Source organism: Tachypleus tridentatus, chromosome 3 (genome assembly GCF_004210375.1).
Source record: "Tachypleus tridentatus isolate NWPU-2018 chromosome 3, ASM421037v1, whole genome shotgun sequence".
NCBI classification, from domain to species: Eukaryota; Metazoa; Arthropoda; class Merostomata; order Xiphosura; family Limulidae; genus Tachypleus; species Tachypleus tridentatus.
In genome coordinates, this window is record NC_134827.1 from 104,934,911 (window position 1) to 104,946,494 (window position 11,584).

The 11,584-nt window shown below is 32.3% G+C and overlaps 1 protein-coding gene across 2 annotated transcripts in view; it reads left to right on the forward strand.

Annotated features, from left to right (window-relative positions):
• The window catches only part of LOC143247663 (uncharacterized), a 59,506-nt gene extending 50,011 nt beyond the window's left edge, over positions 1–9,495 (forward strand). Inside the window, exons 17-20 of one of the 2 annotated variants that reach the window (XR_013026648.1) lie at positions 1,056–1,138; positions 2,567–2,783; positions 4,799–5,087; positions 7,187–9,495. Coding sequence is in view for 1 of the 2 variants with exons in the window: in XM_076496046.1 (XP_076352161.1) it covers positions 1,056–1,138; positions 2,567–2,783; positions 4,799–4,954 (456 nt within the window). In the remaining variant the exon portion in view is untranslated. Of the gene's footprint in view, positions 1–1,055; positions 1,139–2,566; positions 2,784–4,798 lie in introns of both variants that reach the window. The other variant, XM_076496046.1, reaches the window with a different exon arrangement.
• Positions 9,496–11,584: the final 2,089 nt, after the last annotated feature.

The following is an 11,584-nucleotide window of genomic DNA, read 5'->3' on the forward strand; positions in this document are numbered from 1 at the left end:
TGAAAATTGGATTTGTTTATTCTGTGTTTTACATAAGTTAATAAAAACATCGTAACTCAAGTGTAAACAGCGTTGTTATTACCCTCTGGAGTTAGCTGTCATGTAAACATCTGGTTTACCTTTAAAAAGCTCAAATTTTGGACGAAATGGGAATTACTAGCCAATAACGGACAAACATTAGATGACTGTAACATGTAGATACTCAATGATATGTACGTATTAGTCTAGATATATACTCGCTCGTTTGCATTCTCAAACAAAACACCATGGCAACATCTCCAGCTGTAGCTTAACATTTTATATTTAAAATTAATGTGATCAAGTAGTTAACAGCTACAGTAAATCATCATGAACTGCATCACCTATCTACTAACTGTGGTTATTATCATGACAGTGTATAAAGTTAACTACTGTATTACGTAATCCTTTACCCTTAGTTGAGCTTAAAAAAAAATAAAACAGAAAATAAGATGAGTAAAAAATTGTGAATTTAAAACTCTGTAAACAGGGATCATAAAAAGTAAGAAAACAAGACTGGGGATACTGAAGACATTATTTATTCAAACTAAAAAAAACTTATTTTTGCTCCATGCTGTTACTTAGAATTACATTTGGTGAAGTCAAAGAAATTATTTGTAATTTGAGTATATAATGTCTACAGTATCTCTAGCCTTGTTTCCTTATATTTTTTATGATTTGTAACTGCAGGTTTTTACATTTCAATTTTCCTATTTATGTTATATTAAAATTTTTGTTGAAACTGAGAAAATGCACTTTTTGTGATTGCCATACAAAAATGTTAGGCTTAATTAAGACTTACCTCTCAGCTTTTCATTAAAGATTTTTGATTCAGTTTTTGAAATGCTCATGTTTTGTCCAAAAGTGTAATTTCACGATTGTGTTTCGTCATTTGTTGTTGTCTTTATTTTCCCAGCAGTGTTTTTTAAACATGGTAAAGTAATTATCCTGGTTACTACTCAACATACAGTACTTTTGCTGTGTAGATAATGTGTCCTGAAGACTTTAAGAATGTTTTCATCATTTTTTTTCTTCAGGTAAAATATTCTACCAAGTCCAGATTTTCATGTACTATGTCTGTTAATCCACTAACTGCTAAAGAAACTTGCCCTTCAAACAGGTTGGTCATCCTTCATTTTTCTTGTAACAGATCTGCCAAGTTGTAAAAATGTTATCAAATTACTTTGTATTATATTGTACAGGTTTTACCCATTATGTGTTTGTATTTTTAACTAGTAATTTTAACAGAAGAATACTACTTTTGTTAATCTGAAAACTTATAATGCAATAAAAATTATTTTTAAAGCACCTTAACTGAATTTCCAGTTTGTACTGGGTTGGTCCAGTGGACAATAACAAGATCATTTGTGAATAGTATTTTTTTATAAGTAAGGATCTTGAAGTGTTTCTTTAATAAAGTACTTCGTTGAAATCAAAGGCATCACAAAATTATTTGCACTCAAAATATGTCTGAGAAGCGGCAGTGTCGGTCTGGCGGTACCCTAACAGGCTGGAATACAAGATGATCTTGTATTAAGTTTAACAATATTTTTTATTTTTTGCAGTTTTCATATTCCATTTACATAACATCTAGAACTTCCAAAATGCACACGTGTTTTTCAGTACTGTTTTGTAATGTACCCAGTTTTCACTTTTCTTTCCCATCAACTGTTATTCTAAATCAGCACTGTAGAGTGAACTAAATGATTGATATCTCTAATATCTAATACACATTACAGTATCGAATGTCACTCTCTAATGGGTAGGAGTATGTGCACTTTGACCTTGTGGTTTTGTTTTCTTTCACTTTGGTTTTATGTTTTATTGCTTGTGTGCTTTACGTTGGTCATGTATTATTTAATTTCAGTCAAATTAGGCCTTTGTTATTTTAAGATACATTCCCGTTACTTCAACAATACATTTCCTTGTATGATTGCTGTGGTAAAATGAGGTCACTGTTAACATAACCACATAACATTTTCATTTTAACTCTGAATTCATCAGACTCGTAGGTTTCTTTGTTTTTATGCAAACAGATGAGATACCTTGGTGAAAATATGTTTATTTATCAATAGGTTTTCTGATGATAAAAAGATGATTTGTCAATAGTAATTTATATAGGGAAGAATCTTGAATGTTTCTTTAACAAAATAGTTTGTTGAAACTCATAAAAAAAATCATTAACTCGGTACATTTTTGATTGGTTAGTTCTTGCTTTTGATGTATTGAGTCATTCTATTTTCTGTAGTCCCCCACCAGTACAGCAGTAAGTCTACGGATTTACAACGCCAAAATCAGGGGTTTGATTCCCCTCAGTGGGCTCAGCAGATGGCCCAGTGTGGCTTTGCTATAAGAAAACACTGATTCTATTTTCTGTAACTTTAGACTATTTCTTGTCAGTTTCTACAGTATGTGTATGTGGCGATACTGTGTACAAAACTGTTTTAAATATATTTCAATCTTTTACATATCTATAAGCTTTAAGAACTTATTTTCATTTCTTAAATTGGTTTCAGTTTTGATTTATAAAATATACACTTTGTGGTAGATCACAGCTAATGAAGCTATTAGATGCAGAACAAAACGTGAAAGGGACAAAAACCTCGGTGTCCAACAATACGCCTAGTCCTTTCCCAAGTCTTCAGAAAATAAACATGGATCTCATGGGAGATCTTCAAGATTTAATTTATACCCAGTGTGCTCATGGATCCTTGAACAGCATAGCAGATTCTTCAGTAACCAGTGACTCGACCTCTGTTGACCAGGTAACATGTCTCTGGTTAATTTCCAAAATGTAATAAAATGGTATATATACAATAACATCTGATTACGACAGTGTTTTATGTTTAGTTTAGATTAGTGAGAACCATCACAACCTTAGGTAAATTTTAAAAGAATAACTGACCTATAAAAAAATTTAAGTAAACAAAATTGGTATCCATTTTTCATTACCTACCTTATGTACATAAATTTAAAAGGTACATATAAAAATTAAGTATGTATATAGAATAGCCATTTGGGAATGACCAACTAGTCTTCTCTTCACTCCATTACTACTGTATAATATTCATAGGAGTCTGGTTCTAGACATCTGGAACCCTGGTGGGCACTCGTCCACTTACACACCATTCGTTACTGTTTAACTTCAACTTTCATTACCCACACATAATAGGGAATGCTGGTGTTAAACCGGTGTTAGAGAGCTTTGATTAATGTATCTACCTGTAAAATGAATGAGATGGATCGTTTATGTTGTGTAGATCATGTTATTATTAGTCAATTTATGTTTAACGAAACTGATTTTGATTCTTTGTGTTGTATTTGCAACAAAAACATTTCTTGATGATTTACAGTTTTTCTGTTAATTAAGATTCATTGAAGTAAGAATACATTACTTCTGTGAAGAGTAAGTTACACGTGAAGTAAGAATACATTACTTCTGTGAAGAGTAAGTTACACGTGAAGTAAGAATACATTACTTCTGTGAAGAGTAAGTTACACGTGAAGTAAGAATGCATTACTTCTGTGAAGAGTAAGTTACACGTGAAGTAAGAATGCATTACTTCTGTGAAGAGTAAGTTACACGTGAAGTAAGAATGCATTACTTCTGTGAAGAGTAAGTTACACGTGAAGTAAGAATGCATTACTTCTGTGAAGAGTAAGTTATTAACGTGAAGTAAGAATGCATTACTTCTGTGAAGAGTAAGTTACGTGAAGTAAGAATGCATTACTTCTGTGAAGAGTAAGTTACGTGAAGTAAGAATGCATTACTTCTGTGAAGAGTAAGTTTACGTGAAGTAAGAATGCATTACTTCTGTGAAGAGTAAGTTACGATGAAGTAAGAATGCATTACTCTGTGAAGAGTAAGTTACGTGAAGTAAGAATGCATTACTTCTGTGAAGAGTAAGTTACACGTGAAGTAAGAATGCATTACTTCTGTGAAGAGTAAGTTACACTTGAAGTAAGAATGCATTACTTCTGTGAAGAGTAAGTTACACGTGAAGTAAGAATGCATTACTTCTGTGAAGAGTAAGTTACGTGAAGTAAGAATGCATTACTCTGTGAAGAGTAAGTTACAGTGAAGTAAGAACGCATTACTTCTGTGAAGAGTAAGTTACACGTGAAGTAAGAACATTACGTCTGTGAAGAGTAAGTTACATTGAAGTAAGAACGCATTACTTCAGGTGAAGAGTAAGTTACGCGTGAAGTAAGAATGCATTACTTCCGTGAAGAGTAAGTTACGTGAAGTAAGAATCGTTACTTCCGTGAAAGAGTTAGGATTACGTGAAGTAAGTATGCGTTACTTCCGTGAAGAGTAAGTTACGTGAAGTAAGAATCGTTACTTCGTGAAGAGTAAGTTACCGCGTGAAGTAAGAATGCATTACTTCCGTGAAGAGTAAGTTACGTGAAGTAAGAATGCATTACTTCCGTGAAGAGTAAGTTACACGTGAAGTAAGAATGCATTACTTCCGTGAAGAGTAAGTTACGTGAAGTAAGAATGCATTACTTCTGTGAAGAGTAAGTTACAGTGAAGTAAGAATGCATTACTTCTGTGATAGTGCTACAAACTTATTCATATGTTTTGGTGTTTTTTCAGAATTTAGCTAATGGAAATGGGAGGTGTCTTCGGCCTGGAAATATGGTGTCTTGTTTTGAAGTTATCTTTGTTTAACTTCCTGTCCTGTAACAACCAATTTTCTTCAGCTTCAATAATTTTGACTTTGAAGTTAATTTAGTGTCATTTAAGCTTATATATTTTTCAATGATGTGTTTTTTCTAGTTCCAGTCATTTGAAAGTGTGGAAACATTTTCCTTGGAGCTTCTCTCCAGCAAGGATGATCTGTTAGCACATGACAACAAACCTATTCCCCCACCCAGGTTCAAACGTAAGAATAAATCAGCTTTAGCATCACTACAACCAGTGGATCCTGATTGAATTAGTAACAACACATGAATAAGTCACAAAACTCGCCAACTCTTCAGTAATTTTTGTCGAGCTTGCTGCCAACTATCAGGTACTCTTGGACATCATGGATGAAAAACTCTTGTCCAACAACCTGGTGCAGAAAGTATGAATATCTCATACACTCCTTGAACTACTGAAATAATGTTATCCAAGTACAGGAATGATAAATGGCTTATCTAGTTATAGTTATGGGATGTACAAAAAATATATTCTTGGGTAAGTGATCTGTGAAGACCATAATTATTTAAAGAGAGAGCCATTTTTCAAAACTGTGAATAATTTGATATTACTACTTGTAGTTGTAGCCTATGACAGACTCCAATATATATATTCTTGTACATGTAATTTGTTCAGGTTACGAATTCTGTAAAAGAAAATAGACACGCATCCAAGAGTGAAAACTAAATTTTGATACATTGTTTGTGATATAGTGTTTTTAGATGATATATAGGAATATTTACTATATTTACTCAGTCCTGGGCTAATGGGCATTGTGGTTTGGTTATTCCAATTTAGGTTGATTTTATTTCTAATGATCCAGACATAATATTTTATAAAGGTTAATAGCAGTCACCCAGGGGTTGTAGTATTCAGTATATACAGTGAATAATTTATGTTAAACTGCACTTATTGTATTTGTTGAACACTTCTAAAAACTGACTGTATATGTTGAAGTTAAATTCCTTCTAAATGTTAAGGACTTTAACTTTTGTTCCCCAATTGGAAGAAATGTGTTTTTTAAAAAATATTCAGTTCTACCTTGATTTTATCTTAGCCTACCTTCAGATGCAAACATAATTTAATTGAAAGCTATTTGGGTACAGCAACTAAAGTCGGGTAGAAAGAAAACATAGTTACTTCTTAGGTTAGAAAATTAGTATTTACAATATATGACTAGTCATGAACCAGAAAATCGTCCTAACAGAGTATCCAACAAATTATTTGTGTATCATAACATTTACCATTTATATATACACTAGTATTACCAAAACCAGACATTTGTAAAGAGTCGGGAGGGGGGGGGAACTACAATTGAAACTACGTAACAAGCCAGTGTAGTTCCACCATTTAACATGTTACTAATTTTCCATAAAGGATAATATGCTTTAAATAGTATTAAAGGGTCAGTCATTTGTGTTCCTGTATTATTTTGTTTACCTTCCACAAACTATATGCCTTCATATCATTAGGCCTCACAGAGAAACCTTTTCATTCCTATATTTTTCCCCTGAAATTCACCATAAAACCAATTTGAAGATCAACACATACTGCTAAAAAGAAATTTGTATTATATGTACTGTAGTTATGGTTATAATATAATTGCCCAATAAAGATCTGTGAAAATACAAGGTGGTACAAATGTTGTGCTCCAAAGGAAATTTGAATACAAATAAAGAAAAGGTAATCAGTATTTTGTTTATTAAACTAAATGTTCAGTTGCCGGCCATTACTTTGGAATCGATAAGTGCTTCGATGTATATGGCCAGCATTTCAAACCTTTGTTTCAATAAACAAAAACTAATGACTATTTTTTAATTGTTATCCAAATTGCAGGTAACTTTTGTGATTCTCTTATGATGATTTGTCAGTAATTTTGACATGGTGGAAAAATTCATATTTCATTATCAGAATTGGTACAGTAAAATCTCTCAGATTCGTTAAAATTAGGTGAATGTTTTCATGGAAACTTCATAGGTTATTATATTAATTCATATTTATTATTAGCAAAATATAAATTATTTTTTATATATATATATTCATGATGTTAGAAAAATGTACATTCAAGAAGTCTTTAAAGAAATCAAATAAAAACCTATAACCCTAGTACTTTTTAAAGGCCTGCCTTTCAAAAGAGCTTGAGTTATAGGTTTTATTTTATTTATATGTATATATAAATACTTTGCATTTTGGTCTGTGAAACCACAGTTTGATCTATACTTTTAGAAAAAGGAACCATTTAAACAAACTATTTTTGTATGGCCCACTGGAAGACGTGTGATAAAGACAGCGTGTAAGCATTCACGTGTTATAGTTAACAAATATGTTATGGCTTCCTTTATTCAAAATTACTATTCATATAAACATTATATAATACTTGTTATTATGTTGTTAAAGATAAAAATAATTTAAATTTTATCTTTTTATACGAATGTTTCTTGACAAAATTAAACTTTATAATGATGAATTTATTCGGGTTTGCAGGAATGTTCGTGTTTTTTTCAAACCAAGGTTATAAAGAAATATCCAGATGATTCCAATATGAACTGATATTATGTTGTTCTGAAAAATTGAACTATTATAAATGTATATCTTCCACAACCATCTGTAAGTTGTTTTCAGAATTGTACTTTTTTTGCTTCCAGCTTTATTATCGAATGTAGAGTTAGGAATAACATTATATTTCTGTACAAAAACCAGTAACATGGGAATATTTTTCATTACACTGTGTATTTAAATTGAGGGAAATACACTCTACGAGTGTCGAAATGTATCGCTGACTTTCACAAGAGTTTTAAAATGTTTAAAAAATTATTTAAAGATAAAAACAGTCATCAAAAATGTCAGGATAATATTTGTGAAGTTGTCAGTTTGGATGTGGTGAAATGGTCAGTTTGGATGTTGTGAAGTGGTCAGTTTGCTCCTGTACTAATACTTTAATGTTATGCAGTGTAATATGATTGATTAAATGTTAGATTAAGGCAGTGTTTCATAGTTCTTGGACCACGGACCACAGCTGGTCCATCATAACCACCTTGTCAGAAAGAAAAACTGATGGAGTAAGTAGATCAGTATGTCAGCAGTCCTCGATAATTTATGGAACTAACGAGCCGGTCCCTTGTATTGAAAAGGTTGAAAAGCAGTAGTCTAGGAAACTAAAGCTAGAAAATGATTATATCCTGAATATTAAATCCAAAGCTTCTGTTTAATATGTATATAGTTTAAATTGATAAGGTTTTAATCACAAACACCAGCCATTTCTTATGAATAAGCCAACTAATTTGTTTTTTACCATTTTTAGTGTATCCAGTTTTTTGTTTTTTAAATACAAATGTGCATTTTATGTTCTCTGCATTGTTCACACTGTAGTGATCAAACTCTGATTTGTTTAGCATTATAAACCCTCAAGCTTTCAAAATAAAGTGTTATTTATTTTTTTATGTATTTAAAAGTGTGTTCGTAACCATGAACCTTATATCGCCTCTGCTCATATTGTGGACTAGTGTAGTGTTTCTCAGCCGTATTTGTCACACGACCTCTGGGTTAGATCTCTGGTCATCGCAAACTCTGACCCACATTCCCTATATCTGTAAGTATGAAAAAAAAACAGTTCGTCATAGTTCCTAACAAAGGTGATACGCGAAACACCACGTGGATCCCTCTGGAAACCTGCTCGCGACCCATCGTTTGAGAAACTATTGTGTTACTGTTGAATATGTTTTGTTTTCAAAAAGTCAACTAGTGAAATACCTTTAGCTCTCTAGAACATTAAAATGTTTTTTACATACGTATTATATGTTATATAAAGGATTTTTTATTACAACGAAGTTTTGTGTTTGAACTGTTTGTAAGAAGTACAGCACTGAACATGAAAGCATTAAATAAAAAGATATTTTAATATAGTTATTTACTCAATATATATATTAAGTGATTAATTTTCAGTGAAAAGGCTTTTATTTTGTGTGGCAAGAGTTTTATGGTTATGTTGAATTTTAATGAAATAATATAGACTAAATGTTACCATTGAACGACTATGAATCCTGTAGATTGCATCGAATGATACGTTTTTCTGTTGTTGTTACAGTTTGATATATTATGATACAGTATCTAAACTCCGGGCTAAAATAAAATAATTGTTAGTAAAGTTACTGTAGATCCTCACAGAGAAACAGAAATATGTTCGAGTCAGTTGATTGCTAACGTGCTTAAGTTACTATACGACTGTGTGATGTCCCGAACAAGAATGGTTTAATACAGCTGTGATACATATATTCTAATTTTCTCATCAAATATCAGACTTGTTTATAGAGACTACTGAAATATATGGATCCTGATGTATTATTTCTCTTTGTTTTACATTAAATGTCTCTTATAACAATACTTTAATGTTTGTCGTGAAAATGTGCGCTCCATTTATTATATAAACACGTACGAGTGCACATAATTTCAACTTAGTAAACAAAAGGTGGATGTGGATATACTTTAGCCATTTTGTACAACGTATTGAAAGCTTATAAAAAAAATTAATGTATAACGTTTGATCGTAGAATAACATTTTAAGGTTATTTATATTATTAATTATGGTAAATTTTAGCTCAACCTAAAATGAAGATAATACACACAAGTTACAGTTAATTTATCAAACATAGACCGTATTTAAAGACTTAACTGATGTTAGGTCTAACACAAGTAGGCTTATACATGCGATATCTGGATTTAGAAGCCTTTGTGTTGTTCTATAAATCCTGTATTTAAAGAATTTTTTGCAATAAAAAATTTAATTTGATCGCAAATGTTTCGCGGGAATCTGTTAGTGAAGAGAGTTTTTAATGAAATACTGTTCTTATATCGACTGGAAGAAGTTTATGATAATACAGCAAATATATATGAATATTTTGGTAAGCTGTAGATGGGTTCAAGTATGAACAGTTTTATCGCATTACAGTATGATACAATGCAATTTTTATTGTATTATGTTATTTATGTAGTTGTAAAAAATATTAAATATAACAAATTTTGCGAATTATGTTACGTTTCTTGAAATAATGTATCTTAGAACGGCTGGTATGGATATTAACACTTGTATTGATAAGAAGAGAACAACTTTCGATCTTCTTAGATCATCATCAGGTTTAGAAACCTCTCATTCTGAGATGCATGTGTTACGTTTATGAGTTTTACGTGTTAGGTAGAGTGGCTTGAATTAAACACGACAAACAAACAAAAAATTAATATGGAACATCAGCCTTTTTTCAAATGCATTGAACTGTACAAGTGTAAAAATTTTCTTTCGTGTGAGTCCCCCACTGGCATAACGGAAAGTCTACGGATTTACAACACAAAAATTGGGGGTTCGATTCATGTTGGTGGACACAGCAGATAGCCTTATGTAGCTTTGATATAAAAAGTACAAAAACTATTCTGAAGAATTCGCTCTAATTCATGTATGAAGTTCTCACTAGTTTGTTGTTATACCCATATATGTCATGTAGGTATGGAATTTTAAGGTCTCATTAAAATTTATTTTCGTTATCGCCAGAGAAGTCTCAAAAATAACGGCCTATATATCCTTAAATTTTCGACATACTAGTTACTTCAGATAAAATTACATTGAAACTCGGCATGAGCAGCTGGTTATGGCACTCGACTCGTAATATAAGGGTCGCGGGTTCGAATCCCTGTCACATCAAGCATGCTCGCTCTTTCAGCCGTGGGTGCGCAATAATGTTATGGTTAATCCAACTATTCGTTGGTAAACGAGTAGCCCAAGAGTTGGCTTGGCCGTGGGTGGTGATAACTAGCTGCCTTCCCTCAAGTCTTACACTGTTAAATTAGGGACGGCTAGCGCCCAAAGCCCTCGTGTAACTTTGCGCGAAATTCAAAACAAACTAAACGTGCGTGCCCTTTCAGCCGTGGGTCGTTATAATTTAACAGTCAATCCCACTATTCGTTGGTAAAAGAGTAACCAAAGAGTTGGCGGTAGGTGGTGATGACTAGCTGCTTTCCTTCTAGTCTTACACCGTTAAATTATGGACGGTTAGCACAGGTAGCCATCGTGTAGCTTTGCGCGAAATTAAAAAACAAACTTATTTTATTACGGACATTTATTCATCTACAATCACCAAATCTGAATAGGTATTGTTTTACCTTCCGATACATAAACAGTTTGACTTCTTTCAATAAACTAGGTTTTTAGCCACACAGTAACTGAATGGTATGCTTGTTTGTTTAAGAGTAAAAGTCGTGTTGAGTTATATGTTGTGTCCACCGTTGGGAAGTTCGTGGACTTACTGTTGCCCCACCGGAAGAATAAGTTGCGAGTCCGAAGATTTGTGACGCTAAAAATCATGTTTCGATTCCCCTGGTGGGCACATCATAAATATCTCACAGTGTAGCGATGCGCTTAACAGCAAACAATTCAATTTTTGAACTAGAGGTCTCTTTCATTTACCTTATAGTGTTGGAACTTGAAATGACCAGTAAACAACTTGTTCTTTTTACAAACGTGTAATACTTCAATCAAAACGTAATTAGTTCATGAATGAAAACGTTTATGCTTGTATGTAATTAATCTTAATATTTTTTATTTCATGTCGAAATACTGACAGAAAATCTCAAACATAATGATTATGGCTTTTCTACTTAAAATATGCAGATTGTTTTTCATTAAATATAATTGCAATTCTATTTAAAAATATATGATTTTCAAGCGTAAAAACACTCATTGTGAATGTGTCGACCTCTGTCATCTTTAGTGCAATTAATATTATTCAAGAACGGTTCGAACGTCTTATCGCCTGACTCTATCTCTCAGTCAAGCGATCTTTTTCAGTTTCTTTAGGCTTGTTTTCTTATAGCTAGTCCAACGAGGGGAATCGAACC